The 18,870-nt window shown below is 36.1% G+C and overlaps 1 protein-coding gene across 3 annotated transcripts in view; it reads right to left on the reverse strand.

Moving 5' to 3' along the window:
• PPP1R12A (protein phosphatase 1 regulatory subunit 12A) overlaps positions 1 to 18,870 on the reverse strand; it is a 160,345-nt gene that overhangs the window by 87,997 nt on the left and 53,478 nt on the right. For all 3 annotated transcript variants that reach the window (XM_039235548.1, XM_039235549.1, XM_039235547.1), the window contains exon 2: positions 18,169 to 18,299. In XM_039235548.1, the coding sequence (XP_039091479.1) occupies positions 18,169 to 18,299 (131 nt within the window). The remainder of the gene's footprint in view (positions 1 to 18,168; positions 18,300 to 18,870) is intronic.

Here is an 18,870-nt window from a genome sequence, read left to right on the forward strand (position 1 = left end):
CTGTACTCTAGAACTATCACTTGCAAATATAAATTTTTAAAAAAAGATATATATATATATATATGTATATATATATATATATATATAAAACCTCATGGCATTAATTCTTACCTACCGTGAAGAATCTCAAAAAGTCATTCAAAGATTGGTTGTATGAAAAAAAACTCATAAATGTTTAAGGTCTGTAGACTTGGGAGTTAGGCCAACTCTGCCTCTTGACAGCTGTGTGACATTTATTAACTGAAAAAATTTAAAGACTAGTCTATAGACATATTACAGGGCTGTGTGAAGTTTAAATGAATTACTAAAAATAAAATTAAAACTCTATCTTTTATCCCATCATGCAAAATCATCACATTTAGAAAGCAATGTTTAAGATAAAGTGAAACAAAATAGCACAGGCTATCTGGAATACCAGAAATTGAAGGGCTCTGGAGATACTGAAAACAGATGGCTGTACTTCCTTCAAATGGAAAAAAAAAAAAAAAAGCAGGAGTATTATAAGCAGCTCACGTGACTGCTAATAAGGAAAAATATATTTATTTTAACATTTCTTGTTAAAAAAAGCAAAGATTTCACATAGGAGTCCCAAATTGAAAGTCAGAAAATTGGGCTGTTTCTCAACTAAGCAGTTTTTCTGAATGCTTTAGAGCTAAACAATAATAAAAATAGTAATAATAAAAAATAAAAAGGCAAGGTTTTATTGTCTTAACAATGTTTAATGACTTCCTCAAGCAATACAAAGGAGGCCAACATAGGAGATGCCTATAAATGATGAAATTCTTTATATATTGTAGAAGTGAAAAAGTTGAACTGCCCCGTTTATTGAGATTTATAATAATCTAGCAACTTGGGTCAATAAATTTTTTTGAGAGAGAGTACAAGTGGGGGAGAAGGGAGGAGGAAGGGAAGGAGAGAGAAAGACAGACAGTGAGAGAGGGAGGGGGGGAGAGAGGGAGGGAAAGAATGAGAATCTTTTTTTTTTTTTTTGATTTTTTTTTTGATTTTTATTATTTTTTTTTTTTTTAAAAATAGTTTATTGTCAAATTAGTTTCTACATAACACTCAGTGCTCATCCCCAAAGTGCCCTCCTCCATGCCCATCCCCCCTCCCCCCCACATCCATCAGTCCTCAGTTTTTGTCAGCATTCAAGAGTCTCTCATGGTTTGCCTCTCTCCCTTTCCCCCACCATTTCCGCCCTTCTTCTCCCCCTTGTTCCTCCGTCAAGTTCCTCCTAATCCTCCTATACGTGCAAACATATGGTATTTGTCCTTCTCTGCCTGACTTATTTCGCTCAGCATAACACCCTCAAGGTCCATCCATGTTGCTACACATGGCCAGATTTCATTGTTTCTCATTGCCATGTAGTAATGAGAATCTTAAGCAGGTTCCATGCTCAGCACAGAGCTCTGATTCGGGGCTCAATCCCATCACCCTAGGATCATGACCTGAGCTGAAATAAGAGCTGGACACTCAACTGACTGAGCCACCCAGATACCCCAAGTCAATAGATAATCTTGGATAGATAAATTAATAGACCTCAAAATCAAGACATGATCCAAATGGAGTCTTACAAAATTATCTGTATATGCACTAATTTAAAAATCTGAAAAAAGGTGTAAAGTTGTTAACAGGTTACTGGTTTCAACTTGAATATGGTTCATTAGATAAATTTGCATGATTCTACTGAGGTTAGAATTATTCAGCGTTAACTGAATTTGGAGGATAAATGTTGAAGTGTCTATTAATTGTCTCGGATAATGAGTTTTGTCAAAAACCATCCATGGAAGACACTGAATGAAAGGGAAATAGTTCATCTGAAAAATTTGATCTTTTAATTAAAATTGTCTTTAATTTTAGAAGCTAATGAGAACACAGTGGTCAGAGGCAAGGAGGAAGTAACTATCAGCCAGAGCTGAATATATTTAGTGTCCAAATTTAATGCATACTGACTTTACTCACTGTAGGAAAACTAGTATCAAGAAGTCACCATAACTTATATATGAACTTTTCATGTATTCGAAACATGAATCTTTAAAAAGGAGAAAGTTAGTGAAGGCTTAAAAAAGAAGGAAACTGTATCACACTGATAAACCTTAAGGTCACTGTGGTAAGCAATATAAGACAGTCATGAAAGGACAAATAGCGTCCTTTTAAAGGTGTCAAAATCACAGAAACAGAAAAATAGAAATTTGGTTGGTTACTAAGGGCTGACGGTCAAGGCGAGGGGAAATTAGTGTTTAGTGTGCAGAATTTCAGTATTACAAAATAAAAAAATTCTAGAGAGCTGTTGCACAACAATGTGAATATATCTCACACTACCCAAACTGTAACATTTAAAATGGTCACAATGGTAAATCTAATAATATGTGCTTCCACCGTAATAAAAAAAATTTTTAATCAAAATGTCAAAAGAATAACACTGGAGTAGTTGTTTCTTGAAAAATCAAAAGGAGTTACTCAAAGCTATCTAATGACACAGAAATTATGAACTACCTGAACTTTTCAAAGATTAGTAATATCCTACTATTCACTTCAGAAGTAAATGCTATTTCTTTTGGAAGTCTCTGAGCAACAAACAAAAATCCTAAAAGAAGTATAAATAACTTTATGTGTTTTCAGTGGGAATGCACTTTTGCTTTTTCATTATTGAGGTTCTATACCACAGTGAAAAATAGTTGAAAATGGTAAGAATCCCAACAGTTCTGACTTGGAACCTCTGAAAAGTTTTTTCTTCTTTTTTTCGGTTTCTTTTTTGGCTTAAATAGTAACTAGGAACTTTATTGGTTCACACGATTGGAAGTTCAGAGGTAGACTGAACTTCAGGATGTATTTGACTGAAACTCATTTCAACAATATTATCAAGTACCCAGGATAATATCAGTTCTATACCAAGTTGGTTTCTTCATGGTCATAGGATGATGGTAACAATTAGAGCTACATGCCTCTTTGTTTAAAAATAAAAATCGCCTTTTTTTTCCCCTAATGACTCTCACTTAACAATGAGAAAACATTTCCCAGAAGGCTGTAAGGAATCTTCTTGGCATGTCTCATTGGCCTAGATGAACAGTTATGTGCCTATTCCTAAACCAGCCTGTTTCTAAAGGAATGCCATATGCTGACTGCTTTAAGCACTGGTTTCTAGACGAATTATACGCAAGAAGGATCAGATTTTCTTGGTTGAGTCAGATTTATCAGGTCCTGCCTCAGATGCCCAAGTCAATTCCTTAAACTACATGACTGATGCAAAATGTCAGGACATTTTGATGTTGAGGAGATGACCTCAGTGTCTACTGCACAAGTGGAAACCAACGTTGAGGGATAAAAGGTAAATGTTAAATACAAACGTGAAACAGGACAATTCAGAGCTGGACTTTGGCTGGAGTGTGCCTTTTTGGTACGACCTGGCCAGTATGACCCCATGTGAAAGAGAAGCTTCACCAACCAGTATCTGACATTTTTGACTTAGTATTTCCTCTATGTGTATAATTCAGCAGATTCCATTATATTTCTGTTCCCTTAAGTTATATATTACAATCATTTCTCAAAAATTAAATTTCCTGCCAGCATCCTAAAATGGAAATGTCACATATACATACACTATGAAAATACTAAGTCTTTTACAAAATTAAAAATTTTAAGAATTTTAAATTTTAAGTTGTCAATAACATTTATAGAGTTTGGTGTACATATAGCTAGCTCTAAAATAATCTTTGGAAGACTAAGCATTTCACATTAAATAGAATTTCCATTTATTTTATTTTTTTATTTTTTAAATTTACATCCAAGTTATTTAACATATAGTGCAATAATGATTTTGGGTATAGAATCCAGTGATTTATCCCATACATATAATACCCAGTGCTCATCCCAACAAATGTCCTCCATAATGCCCCTTGTCCATTTAGCTAATCCCTCCTCTCACAACCCTTCCAGCAACCCTCAGTTTGTTCTCCATATTTAACAGTCTCTTTTGTTTTATTCTCTTCCCTGTTTTTATATTATTTTTGCTTTTCTTCCCTTATGGTCATCTGTTTTGTATCTTAAATTACACACATGAGTGAAGTCATATGATATTTTTCTTTCTTAATACATCCTAGTTTTATCCATGCTGTTGCAAATGGCAAGATATCATTATTTTTGATTGTCCAGTAATACTCCATTGTGTGTGTGTATGTGTGTGCATATGTATATATATATACACACACCACATCTTCTTTATCCATTCATCTGTTGATGGACATTTGCTGCATACTTTGGCTATTGTCAATAGCACTGCCATAAACATTGGGGTGCATGTGCCCCTCTGAAACAGCATACCTGTATCCCTTGGATAAATGCCTAGTAGTGCAATTGCTGGGTTGTAGGGTAGTTCTATTTTTAATTTTTTGAACCTCCATACTGTTTTCCAAAGTGGCTGCACCAGTTTGCATTCCTACCAGCAGTGCAAAAAGGTTCTTTGTTCACATCCCTGCCAGCATCTGTCATTGCCTGAGTTGTTTATGTTAGCCATTCTGGCTGGTATGAGGTGGTATATCATTGTGCTTTTGATCTGTATTTCCCTGATGATGAGTAATACTGAGCTTTTTTTTTTTTCATGTGTCTGTTAGCCATCTGTATGTTTTCTTTAGAAAAGTGTCTATTCATGTCTTTTGCCCATTTCTTCAGTGGGTTATTTGTGTTTGGGTGTTGAGTTTGAGAAGTTCTTTACAGATTTTGGATACTAGCCCTTTATCGGTTATGTTTGCAAATATCTTCTCCCATTCCATCTGTTGCCTTTAAGTTTTGCTGTTTCCTTTGCCATGCAGAAGCTTTTTATCTTGATGAGGGCCCAATAGTTCATTTTTGCTTTTGTTTCCCTTCTCTCTGGAGACACACAGAGTAAGAAGTTTCTATGGCTGAGGCCAAAAAGGTTTTTGCCTGCTTTCTCTTCTAGGATTTTCATGGTTTCCTGTCTTATTTTAGGTCTTAGAGTTTGTGTATGGTGTAAGAAAGTGGTCCAGATTCATTATACTGCATGCTGCTGTCCAGTTTTCCCAACACCATTTGCTGTCTTTATTCCATTGGGTATTCTTTCCTGCTTTGTCAAAGACTAATTGACCATACATTTAGGGCCATTTCTTGATTCTCTATTCTATTTCACTGATCTAAATGTCTGTTGTTGTGCCAGGCCCATACTGTCTTGATGATTACAGCTTTGCAGTACATCTTGAAGTCTGGAACTGTGATGTCTCCAGCTTTGGTTTTTTTCAGGATTGCTTTGGCTATTTGTTTTTTGTTTTGTTTTGTTTTGTTTTGTTTTGTGGCTCCATACAAATTTTAGGATTGTTTGTTCTAACTCTGTGAAGAATGCTAGTGTTATTTTGATAGGGACTGTACTGAATATGTAGACCGCTTTGGGTAGTATCAACATTTTAACAATATTTGTTCTTCCAATCCATGGGCATGGAATATATTTCCATTTTTTGTGTCTTCTTCAATTTCTTTGGCTTTCTATAGTTTCCAGTGTATAGATTTTTCACCTCTTTGGTTAGGTTTATTCCTAGGTATTTTATGGGTTTTGGTATAATTGTAAATGGGATCAATTCCTTGGTTTCCCTTTCTGCTGCTTCATTACTGGAGTACAGAAATGCAGCCAATCTCTGTGCGTTGATTTTATATCCTGTGACTTTGTTGAATTCACATGATCAGTTCTAGCAGGTTTTTTTTGTGGAATTTTTTCGGTTTTCCATACAGAGGATCATGTCATCTGCAAAGAGTGAAAGTTTGACTTCCTCCTTGCTGATATGAATGTAGTTTATTTCTCTGTGTTGTCTGATTGCTGAGGCTAGGACTTCCAATACTATGTTGAATAACAGTGGTGAGAGTGAACATCCTGTCATGGTCCAGATCTTGGGGGGAAAAGCTTTCAGTTTTTCCCCATTGAGGATGATATTAGTTAGCAGTAGGTCTTTCATACATGGCTTTTATGATCTTGAGATATGATCCTTCTATCCCTACTTTCTTAAGGGTTTTTAATCAAGGATGCTGTATTTTTTCAAATAAGCAGTTTGTCAAATGCCTTCTCTGCATCTATTGACAGGATGATGTGATTCTTGTCCTTTCATTAATGTGATGTATCACACTGATTGATTTGCAGATATTGAACCAGCCCTGCATCCCAGGCATAAAGCTCACTTGATCATGGTGAATGATTATTTTAATGCACTGTTGGATCCAGATGGCTAGTATCTTTTCAGAATTTTTGCATCCATATTAATCAGGGAAATTGGTATTATAGTTCTCCTTTTTAGTGAAGTCTCTTTCTGGTTTTGGAATCAAGGTAATGCTGGCCTCATAGAATGAGTCTGTAAGTTTTCCTTCCATTTCTTTCTTTCTTTCCTTTCTTTCTTCTTTTTTTTTTTTTGGAAAAGCTTCAAAAGAATAGGTGTTAATTCTTCTTTAAATGTTTGTTAGAGTTCCCCTGGAAAGCCATCTGGCCCTAGACTCTTGTTTTTTTGGGAGGCTTTTGATTACTAATTCAATTTCCTTACTGGTTATCATTCTGTTCAAATTCTCTAATTCTTCCTGTATCAGTTTTGGTAGTTTTTATGTCCTAGGAATTTGTCCATTTCTTCCAGATTGCCCAATTCATTGGCATATAATTGCTCATAATAATCTCTTATTATTGTTTGTATTTCTGCTATGTTGGTTGCAATCTCTCTTCTTTCAAAGAACCAGCTCTGGGTTTCACTGATCTGTTCTACTGTTTTTACAATATTGATAGCATTGATTTATGCTCTAATCTTTATTATTTCCATCTTCTGCTGGTTTTGGGTTATATTTGCTCTTCCTCTTCCAGCTCTTTAAAGTGTAAGGTTGTGTTGTGTATCTGAGACTTTTCTTCCTTCTTAAGGAAGGCCTGTATTGCTATATACTTCTCTCTTATGACTGCCCTTGCTGCACCACAGAAGTTTTGGGTTGTGGTGTTATCATTTTCATTGGCTTCCTGTATTTTTTAATTTCCTCTTTAATTTTTGGCTAAGCCATTTATTTTTTAGCAGGACATTCTTTGATCTGCAAGTATTCATTGACTTTCCTAATTTTTTCTTGTGGTTGATTTCGAGTTTCATAGCATTGTGGTCTCAAAATATGTATGGTATGATCTTGATCTTTTTGAACTTGTTGAGGGCTGATTTGTGTGCCAGTATGTGATCTATTCCAGGGAATGTTCCATGTACACTTGAGAGGAATGTGTATTCTGCTGCTTTAGGATGAACTGTTCTGAATATATCTCTTAAGTCCATCAAGTCCAGTGTGTCATTCAGAGCCATTGTTTCCTTGTTGATTTTCTGTTTAGATGATCTGTCCATTGCTGTAAGTGGGTGTTGAAGTCCCCTACTATTATGGTACTATTATCAATGAGCTTTTGTATATTTGTGATTGATTGACTTACATATTTGGGTGTGAACATTTTTCTTAAAAACAGCAGTTCCTTATTCAGGACTTGATAAATGTTATGGCACATTCACGGTTTTTTGATGAGAAATCTTTTGTCATTCAAGTTTACCTCCTTACAACATTATTTCTTTCTCACTGCTATCAAGACTTTTTTTCTTTAGTTCTCAGAGGTTGGTACAGAAGATGTACCTGTGTGGAGTGCTTTGTTTTATCCTGTCTGGAATGTTGTTTTTAATGTTTATTTACTTTATTTTTATTTAAAAAAATTTTTAAGTTTATTTTTGAGAGAGAGAGAACACGTGCGCATGGGGGGAGGGGAGGAGCAGAAACAGAGGGTGACACAGAATCCGAAGCAGGCTCCAACTCCAAGCTGTCACCACAGAGCCTAATGTGGGGTTCAAACCCTATGAGCCATGGGATCATGACCTGAGCCCATATCAAAAGTTGGGTGCTTAACCCACTGAGCCACCCAGGCACCCTTATCCTGTCTGGAATTTGCCAGGCTTCTTAAATCTGTAGGTTTATATATTTAGTCAACTCTAACTTTTTAGCTATCACTTATCATTTCTTTCAATACTTTTCTAGTCATGCCTTCTTTCTCCTCTTCTGGGACTCCAATGGCACAAATGTTAGCTCTTTCTTATAGTCCTACAAGTCCTCAAGGCTTTATTCATTTTATTTTACTCTATTTCCTCTCTGTTGCTTAGGTTTGGTAATTCCCATTTATCTATTATTCAGTTTACTAATTCTTCCTTCCTTCACCTCCTTTCTACTCTTGTGGTTATCTGTTTTTATTTTGGTTATTAGCTTTTTCAGTTCAAAAATTTCCACTGGACTCTTCTTAATATCTTCTACTTTTTTTGCAGACTTTCTTTTTGCTGAGACCCTTAATTTTTTCATTTGTTTCAAGCATGCTCATAATTGGCTTGCTGAAGCATTTTTATGATAGCTGCTCTATAATCTTTGTCAGATTGTTTGTTTGTTTGTTTGTTTGTTTAAGTTAGGACTCCACACCCACCATGGAGTCCAATGCAAGGCTTGAATTCATGACCTGAGACCAAGGCCTGAGCTGAGATCAAGAGTTGGATACTTAACTGACTGGGCCACCCAGGCACCACTTTGTCAGGTGATTTTAAGAGAAGTATCTCTGTCATCACCATGTTGGTCTCTACTGGCTTTTTTCATTCATTTTGAGAATTTCCTTGGTATGACCATTGATTTTCAATTGCAATCTGGACACTCTGGATATTAAGTTAAGAGACTCTAGATCTTGCTTAAATCTTCTATGTTAGTTGGCTTTGGTTAGCTCTGCTGTAGCAAAGGAAGCTGAAAGGTGCCATCTCATTACCACAAGGCGGGAGTAGAAGTCTAGGTTCCCCACTCAGCCTCCACTGACACCAGAGATGGGGTGGTGGCTTCTAGCCTAGCTTTACTTCACCATCAAGCCTTCACTGACATATCCCTTAATGAGAAGAGTATGAGTGCTTCATTACTACTCCCCATGTGGCTTCCACTGACAATAAGGGGAAGGAGGTAGGCATCTTTACTGGTGGGTGATGGTGAAAGTATTCACTCTCCACTAGGCCTCTTCTGACACACCCCAGAAGGGAGGAGTAGGAACTGGCTGGTATCTACTACAGTCCGGGGGGGGGTGGGGGGGGGGTCCGTTAACCAACTGACAGGGAATAAAGTCTTGGCTAGCTATGTATCTGGCCTAATCTGGCATTACTGCAGTACGGGTGATGGTACACCTCAAATATAGCTTGTTAAGGGTGGAGATCGACACTCCCCACCTCTCCTTTGCTGGTGACCATGTGGGTGAGAAGTTTTTTTCCTGTGGACTTTGTCTGGTTAAACTGAGTGGTGGTTGTTGTGGTTGTGGTCGTTACTGCTGTTGTAATTATTATTGCAAATTTTCTGTCTTGTTAATGTACCCCTCTATTATTATTATTATGTTTTCTGTTTCGTTAGTGTGCCCCTCTCCTAGTATTTGCCTGAAGAGATTAAGGTTTTTGTTGGGACTTCTTTTTTGGGGGCCCATTGGTACTTCTGGGTTATCAGCTTCTCCAACTCAAAAGTGTTGAGACATATGAGGCAAAATGAAAAGTTAGAAAATTCTCTCCTGTGTCATTCTTTGGGTCCTGCGATGCCTAGCCATTCTGCCTTCTTTTGACCTCTCATGGTCCTATGTTTTATATATAATTTTCAGAGGTTTTAGTAGTTCTTAGCAGGAAGAACAAGGGAAAACTATGTCTAGTCTATCTTCTCAGACGCAGAAATTCTCTCTCATTTTTAATTGTCAAATTACAATGTTTAGAACATTACCAATTTTAAGCTTAAGTTTTTATAATTTATCAAAACCCTAAAGACAAAAAGTATTATTTTTGTTATAAATCATGTTGTTACTCCAACTGGTTAGTCCTGATTTGTAAAAAAAAAAAAAAAAAAAAAAAGAAAAAAAAAAAGGATAAAAGAAAAAGAAAAAAAAGAATTGAAAATGTGAGAAAGTATTTAAATTCCTCTATTCTCTTTGAAAAGCCACCTTCAAATACAGGAAATCCTCAAGGTTCTGTCTTTAGCATTTCCTGTTTCTCTCAATTACTCGCCAGAGCAGTGACTCTAGTTCTTTAATGATGCACTAAGTCCTGAAAAGGCATATTTATTAAAATCAATTATATATACTGTCTCACGTTATTAACACAATTCACTGTGCAACAATTCTAAGATGTACATTTCCCTCACATTTTAATATCACTGAAATCTTCAACCATCAATCAACGTTACAATCCATGATGCCTTACAGTGACTACTGGCCAGGTGGCAGACACAACATGGTTGTGAGTATCTGTCCTCATGTGCCTTCAGTCACAGTTATTCATACGGTTTTCACTTCAGTCAATTCACGTGCACTGTTGGTACCTTAAAGAACTTAACTACTGCTTGAAATGTTTTCCTGGATGTTGTCTGAAACTTCTTGTTGATATCTTCTGGTAAGATCAAGAAAGCATCAAAATCAGGGGTGCCTGGGTGGCTCAGCTGGTTAAGTATCTGACTTCGGCTCAGGTCATGATCCTACGATTTGTGGGTTCAAGCCCCGCATCGGGCTCTGTGCGGACAGCTAGCTCAGAGCCTGGATCCTGCTTCAGATTCTGTACCTATCTCCCTCTCTCTCTGACACCGCCTGCTCACGCTGTCTCTATCTCTCTCAGAAATAAAACATTAAAAAAAAAAAAGTTTATTTTTGAGAGAAGTGGAGTGCAAATGGGGGAGGGGCAGAGAGAAACAGAGACACAGAATCTGAAGTAGGCTCCAGGCTCTGAGCTGCCAACATAGAGTCTGACACGGGCTCAAACCTACGTACCGTGAGATCATGACCTGAGCCAAAGTTGGACACAACCTACTGAGCCACTCAGGCACCCCAATAAGAGAACATTCTTTAGAAACACTGCATCAATAACACTGCTAAATTGCACAGAAAATGATACTGTGTGGGAAAAAAGCCAGGTGATTAAACATACACAGACACACAGAGTATCACAGTTTCACTTTTTTACCTTTTAAAATTGGTATATAAAGTAATTACACTGTGTTACAACAATGGCATCTTCATTAAACTTTATGAAATCCAGTATATGCATTAAGACACTCCCAGTATCGTCCTGGCTTCCTACTGCATCATTTCCATTAGCATCTCAAATAGGGCCTATTTAAAACCACATTCCCACTACAGTCTCTCCTCTGCTTCCCCCAATCTTGCTTGTTAGATCTCTTAATAAGTTTAAAGGCATCATCTTCCCAGTTACAAAGGTTAGACAAGGGAAGTAGAATAGTGTAGTAGCTTCAAGTGCAGACTTGAAAAGTTAGACAGACTAGGTTCAAATACTAGCTCTGCCACTTACTTACTCGTATGATTACTTTTTGACTCAAGTTTCCTCATATGTAAAATAACAATTATAATACAGGCCCATCATCACTCACCCAAACCCAAATTTCAAAAATTTTTCCTATTTAAAACAAAATACTATTGTAGATTATGTAACACCCCCACTGAGTCTGAGGCACCACTTCATTACCAAACACATGACTGTTTTTGCAAAAAATAAACATAATGTAAGTTGTATGAACAGACTTTAAATAGCCTAGTATAAGTTCAGGTCATGGTTTGTTGCCAGATGAGCCTAAACCCAAATTTACAATTAGTTTGTCGTCATTTTTCCAAGTTTTAGGGGTTTGGAATTGTGCATATAGGTCTGTGGGTTGGTGGTAATAATATATTTTCATGCAATTGTTAGGATGATTGAAATGATATATACTTAAAGGACTTACAGCAGTGACTAGCACATGTTAAGCACTCAATGAACATTAGCTACCTGTCTGTGAGTCTTCTTTCTAGCTTATTACTCAGATCCAGTGAATCGTACCAAGCCCTATCTCAATTCTATTTTCCAAATTTCTTTCAGATCTGTCCCACTGCCAATTTCACTGTCAATGCCCTAGGTCTCTTGTCCAATAATACTAATCTTTGAAGAATAAATAGTCTTCCTAAAATACACAGTAAGGATCATCATGTCCCTAAAAGGCACTGCCACTAATGGTCAACTTAGCATGGTACACAAATTCCTCTATGCTGTAGTCTCAGTTTATTTTCCCAACTGAAGTGGCTACTCTTCATATACCACTCTTCGCCCCTGAAAAACTATGGCTCCAAAATCCTCTTATCCAATGGAATCAGAACCAGAATTTGCTTGATTAACCAGAAGCTCTAAATAGGGAATAATAGGGGCACCTGGGTGGCGCAGCTGGTTAAGTGGCCAACTATATGACTCGGGTCATGATACCATGGTTCATGGGTCTGAGTCCAGGGTGGGGCTCTGTGCTGACAGCTCAGAGCCTGAAGCCTGCTTCAGATTCTGTCTCCCTCTTTCCCTGTTCCTCTCCTGCCTCACGCTTTGTCTATCAAAAAGGAATAAACGTTAAAAAAAATTAAAAATAGGGAATAATAAAACAATGAATATATGAAAATAAGTGTAAATAAGATATTATTTCAACATAGAAGATACTGGAGAAGGCCTCCAATGACTTAAACCCATGATACTTTTCTTGCATAAACCATACTCATAATGCATTTCCTAAGACTTCAAAATGTCTTTAAAAAAAAAAAAAAGCAATGACTGGGGTGCTTGGCTGGCTCAGTTGGTTAAGTGTCCATATTCAGCTCAGGTCATGATCTTACAGTTCATGAGTTCGAGCTCTATGTTGGGCTCAGCGCTGACAGCTCAGAGCCTGGAGCCTGCTTTGGATTCTGTGTCTCCCTCTCTCTCTGCCCCTCCCATGCTTGTGTTCTGTCTCAAAAATAAACAAAACATTAAAAAAAAGTAATGATAAAAAATAGTATTATGAACAGTAACAATTAATTTAGCTTACATTTACTAAATACTAAATATGCTGTATATTGTGCCAACTATCTTATACATACATACTACCCAATCTTCACAATAATCTTATAAAGTAGGGATACATACTAATATTTTCATTTTATAGATATGGAAAAAGAGGTTCAGAGAAGTTGGCAATTTGCCTAAAGTTAATAGCAATTAATTGGCAGAATTAAGATTATAACAGAGTTTCTGATTCCTGAACTTTAGCTCAGTAACATAGTAACATTTTTCATGAATGTGGTGGTAAAGTTTATGTATTTCTTAAACTGGTTAAGAATTTGATTCTTTTACCCAAGATAGCAACATTATTGAATTCCAGACATAGGATTCAACAGGTGCAGACTGTGAAACAAGATGTCTACTTTATTGAAAGACTCAGCAAGGGGATCAGAGTGGCTAAAACAGACAGCCTGAGAAGGGTGAAGAATATAAAATTAGAGGAGTAACTTGGGGGTCAAACTAACTTGGGGTCAAACTATACCCTTGTAGGTCATCAAAAGTCTGGCTTAAACTCTGAATGCATTATGAACCCACTGGAGAGAGATGAATAAAAATGTGGTGTTATCCCACCTATAAAATATTTTTTTAAAGATTTAAATTTTTTTAATCCTTACACCCAACGTGGGGCTTGAACTCATGACCCTGATGATCAAGAGTCGCACACTCCACTGACTGAGCCAGGCACGCCCCCCACCCCCACTTGTTTAAATGCATCATCCTGGCTGCCGTGTGGATAACAGATGGTGGGAAGAGGATGGTTATGGTTAGAATAACTGCAATTCTAAATCGAGTGAAAAATGAGCGTTCAAGATTAGGAAGAAATTAAAGAGGTGACAAAAATAGTTAGAAACTGGATATATTTTGAAGGGTAAGCCAAGAGAAATCTTGAGGAATGTGCTGGATGTTTATGAAATAAAGGTTATAATGAAGAAGAAAAGCCAAACCATAAATAAGCCACCACAAATATTTAAGTTATCATATCCTTAAATAGCTGATTTTTAAATGATAAAACGACGAAGTTCATGAAACTTTTTCCATTCTGTAAATAAGACCATGAAAATGTCACTGAAAGTAATCCTACTAGCATTTCATAATGATATAAAACCTTCTCTAGTAGTGGCTTTGAAATTATCTCAAACACACAAATTTATGAGATATACTAATTAATCAATACTCCATTCTATGTACTGTAATACTAAGTAATATAACTTTACTACTAAAAATTTTTATGGCTAATACCAAAACTACTCAAGATAAAAGCACTTTTTTAATGTTTATTTACTTTTGAGAGAGAAAAAGAGAGAGAGAGCAACCATAAGCAGGAAGGGGCAGAGAGAGAGAGAGAGAGAGAGAGAGAGAGAGAGAGAGAATCCAAAACAGGCTCCAGGCACTGAGCTGTCAGCACAGAGCCTAACGCAGGGCTTAAACTCAGAAACTGCAAGATCATGACCTGAGCCAAAGTCTGATATCCAACTGACGGAGCCACCCAGGAGACCCAAGATAAAAGCACTTCTTAAACATCTGTGGTGGAAACTTAACAAGGAAAAGTGGTAATAAAATTAATACAAAAAGATATCAGAAGAATAATCATATCAATAACCAAATATTAAGGAAACAAACTAAGTTTTATTACTCAAATACAATTTTTTTCACATAAATATAAAATTCCTATGATTTGTAAAAAGAAAATCCCAAGGCTAAAACTAGAGTCACTCAAGTAAATTGGTTAGTCATGAGGGACAGGCTGAATAAACCACAATGACTACCTCACAACGGAGTACTACTACTAAATAGAATAATGAGAAATAGCTCATTACCCCACTACACAGTCATCTCCAGAACAGACTATTAAGTGAAAAAAGCAAGTGAAGAAATATGTGCATGATATTCTATCATTTAGCTACAAGGGGAAATATTTTAAATGATGCTTATATTAAGAAACAAACTGGGATAAAATATAAAATTTGAAAAACACGGTCTCAGAGTAAACTATATATGCTTCATTGTTTGTTTCATCTCTCATTTCAACAGGGATGAATTACAACTATTCTGTGCTTAATGAAGTTCCTAAAGAAGCATGTAAACATCTGATACATTGTAGAGATGCCAGGAGTTATCAGAAAAGTTTCTGGAAAAAGTGACACACAAGTACATCTTGAGAGTTTGGCAGGAGGTGGTAAAGTAAAGAAATAAAGCAAAATAACCACTATAAGCAAAAACTCATTAACGTGAACCAGCAGTAAATGCTGAGGAATTAAAAGTAGTCCAGTACTGATAGAGTGGAAAATATCAAAAGCATTATGAGAAATAAGAGGTAGGAAAAAGCCAGATTCTATTTTATAAATAATATTAATCGTTGAGGCTAAGTAGCTTGGCCAAGGATATAAAGCTTGTGAAAAACAAAATCAGGATTTATAGCAAATTTAACTTCAAATACTTCACTTGGCAGAGTGACCCAAATTTCCTAGGTCTTTCCTGCTTTATAACTCTTATTCTCTTTTACTCTATAAATACTCTGACTTGGGAGATATCTTTACCCTTCCTCTTAAGCCACCATGCTGTATTTTTCTAGATCAAGGAAAAGTAGGATTTCATTTACTTCTCATATTAATGAGATTAACTGGTAAAAAAAAAAAAAAGATAATGCTCATAAAAATAATCATGTTATTTAGAAGGACTCTGGACTATCATCACCTTAACAAATAACCCAGTCAATATATATAAGAGTTAAATTGTCTTTTATAAACATTCTCATTACTTAAAAAAAAAAAAAAAAAGGCAGAAAGAGCAACAATGAAAAAGTCATCATTCTTCCAATTTGTTCAAGAACACTATGGATTCAAATACTCTGGTTACACCACAGACATAAATTCAAACTGCCTAAAAAGAAAGGTAGTTAGATCATCACAACTCTACTCAATATTGGCTAAACCAGGTCATTTTTGTTTGTATTAAGTCTTATGAAGCATTTGTTCCATAGCCTACGTTCTAAAAAAAGAAAAGCTGTATTCTATCGAAAATATTAACACCTGCAGCAGATTGCTTACTCTCCCCCATACTTATCTACTGACATGCAAAACACTGAATATGCCAAGTACTTGCTTTTCCCAGGGTAGACATGGGCAAGTGACCAAGCCCAGACCAACACAAATCCCTGAAGTAGAAATCCAATGCAGTGAGAGGACTCTCATGGAAAAGTTCCCCTCTTTGACATACACAGAATATGGAGAAGATACTTTACACACCCTACCCACTTTTTATTTTGCCCTCTGATGTGCATATGTAATAATACAACTGAGGAGCTGTGGCAATCATCCTCTCACCAGGAGGGGGCAAGGCCAAAAATAAAGTTCATATCTGGGGAAGACAGAAGAAAAAAAACCTGAGATGACAAACCCCTGGATGGTATCACCAAGCAGTTTAATAAACTTGAATGCTCTTCCTCTAAACTGTATCGTATACTGTACAACAAGGATGCTTACTTCTAACATTTTTTTTAATTTTATTTTTGAGTGAGAAAGAGACCACGAGCGAGGGAGGGGCAGAGAAAAAGAAACAGAACCTGAAGCAGGCTCCAGGGTCTCAGCTGTTAGCACAGAGCCTAATGTGGGGCTTGAACCCACAAATAACGGGATCATGACTGGAAAAGTTGGATGCTTAACGAACTGAGCCACCCAGGTGTCCCAAGGACCCTTCCTCTTTAGGTCATTTTAAATTTGATACTGTTACTTGCAGCTAAAATCATCCCAACCTACACAATGTTTTGTGTTTTTTATCAACAATGTTTTTTATCAACCAAGGGGAAAAATTATTCAGGGTGATTATTGTTGTTTCAAACTCGGAAGCATGAATTACAGAAAAGTAACACAAAGATTAAACATCTGAAGAAAAATAAGTTGGATTTTCATTTCCAGAGATCGTATAATGGTCAAAAGTTAATACACATCGAGTATTTCCAATGTGCCAATCTTCTGTTTGATGAATTACTCAGTTAACTCTCACAACAAACCTAGGCAATATCATTCCTTTTCGAAAGAGGAAAAAAACAGAAGCATATAAAAGTTAAGCAACTTGCCCGAGGTCACACCCCCTGAGAGTGGCTAAGGAACAGTTCAAAGTTCACATCGTTTGACTGTAGAACCTGAGTACTAAATATTTACGGACAGCTAAAGATAAATGCACACTAGTACTTTTTTTTTTTTTTATGAAGAAGAGATCCAAGTCCTCTGTTGAGCATGAAAAAAAACAGAAAGGAATAAGGAACTTGAGAACCATGATTATAATTATGAATGAACACTACTGCTTTGCAATGACAGAAGACTTCCTCATTTTACACATAAAGAAATCAAGGCCCAGAAAGGAAAAGACGAAGATTAAAGTGTAATTAGTGGTATAGGCAGTAATAAAACTCAAGTAACTCAAGTTTTCTGATTCCCAGGTCAGAGTACTTCTCATTTTATCAACCAATGCCTCCCCTTTAAAATGATGTATCATATCTCCAATACACATGGGTAGAAAAATGAAATAAAGGTGTAACAATATTTAAGGCTTACTAACAGAGATTAACAGAATAGAACTACCATATTTGATATTTATCAGTTGATGAGCTTTGATGTGAACAGATAGACAATAAAACCTGTTTATGGTATTGGACACATTGTAACAAAAAAATGAAATAATTTAGTGAAAAAATTATTTTGTCAGGGTAACTATACTTCCTTGTTAACATTTGAAGAATTAGATTTACTTGGAAGTACCTGCCCATTAAAGGCAGCTAAGAATGATGACATTTCTCATTGAATTTTCTAAAAAACATATTTTTAGAAAACAATCTTAATAGCAAATAAGTATAAATGTTTTGACTAACTGGAGAACGATGTATCATATTCTCCTTATCCCAAAGTAACTTAACTGAGAATTATTGTTATTTTCTCCTAACAACTCAGATTACATAGGGATAGACTAGATTAGTTAAGTATTAACTGAATCATTTGACAGAGCTCCACATGGACGCAAAAAAAGGAGATGGCAATGAAGAAGTATACCGTTACTCATATCGATACAAAGAACCAAAAGTCAAAGAGGGTGGGAAGACAGGAAAATAATCTCCAAATGAAAACCTCAATATATGAATTCTCAAGAACTTATTCTTCTTTGTGGGAAGAATAGTTTTCATGAATTAAGGTCATATAAGAGCTCACTCATTTATCTGTAACAATTTCTATAAAATCTCAGGTCTCTAAGATACTGTTTGGATATTTGGATAAAAGTAAACACAAGACTGGCTTACTCTGCAATATCGAGATATCCACAAGAAGCAGCTGCATGTAGTGGTATCCAGCCTTCATTATCAGGTTGATTGATATTTGCTCCATTTTCAACCAGAAACTTCACCATATCAACATTGTCATCAATGCAAGCCTAAAAACAAACAGAATGCACAATTAGAAAAAATATAAATCAAAACTCCTAATACATCAATAAAACAAAATTCCTACTTTGCAACTTTTGTAACATAAATATTCTGTCAGTTTGCTATTTTGATTGTATTAATATCAAACAGGCCAATGGTACTAACTAAATTGAGTCCTTGCTTAGATATACATACAACAGTATTGTATGTGACTAGACTCTGCCAATCTCGTGATAAAAATAAGTATATATTAAAACAATAACAATCAAAACACTGTATCAGTACCAATAATATCCTTTATGGTACTGGCTCCCAAAATGTAGTCTGTTGTGGGGGGGAGGGATCCTTTCAGGGAATTAACAATGCCAAAACTATTCTTAATACTAAGATGGTATTTAACCTTTTCATTGTGTTGACACATGCACTTAAGGGTGCATAAAGCAATAGTGGCAAAACCTGCTTATGCCTTAGCACAAATCAAGGCAGTGGCCAAAAAACTATACTAACAGTCACCGTATCCGCCACTATACACTCACTGTTTTTTCTTTAAGCTATTTTTTGGGGTGTCTGGGTGGCTCA

This window comes from Hyaena hyaena, unplaced genomic scaffold (assembly GCF_003009895.1).
Source record: "Hyaena hyaena isolate Hyena2069 unplaced genomic scaffold, ASM300989v1 scaffold_99, whole genome shotgun sequence".
Classification (NCBI taxonomy): Eukaryota; Metazoa; Chordata; class Mammalia; order Carnivora; family Hyaenidae; genus Hyaena; species Hyaena hyaena.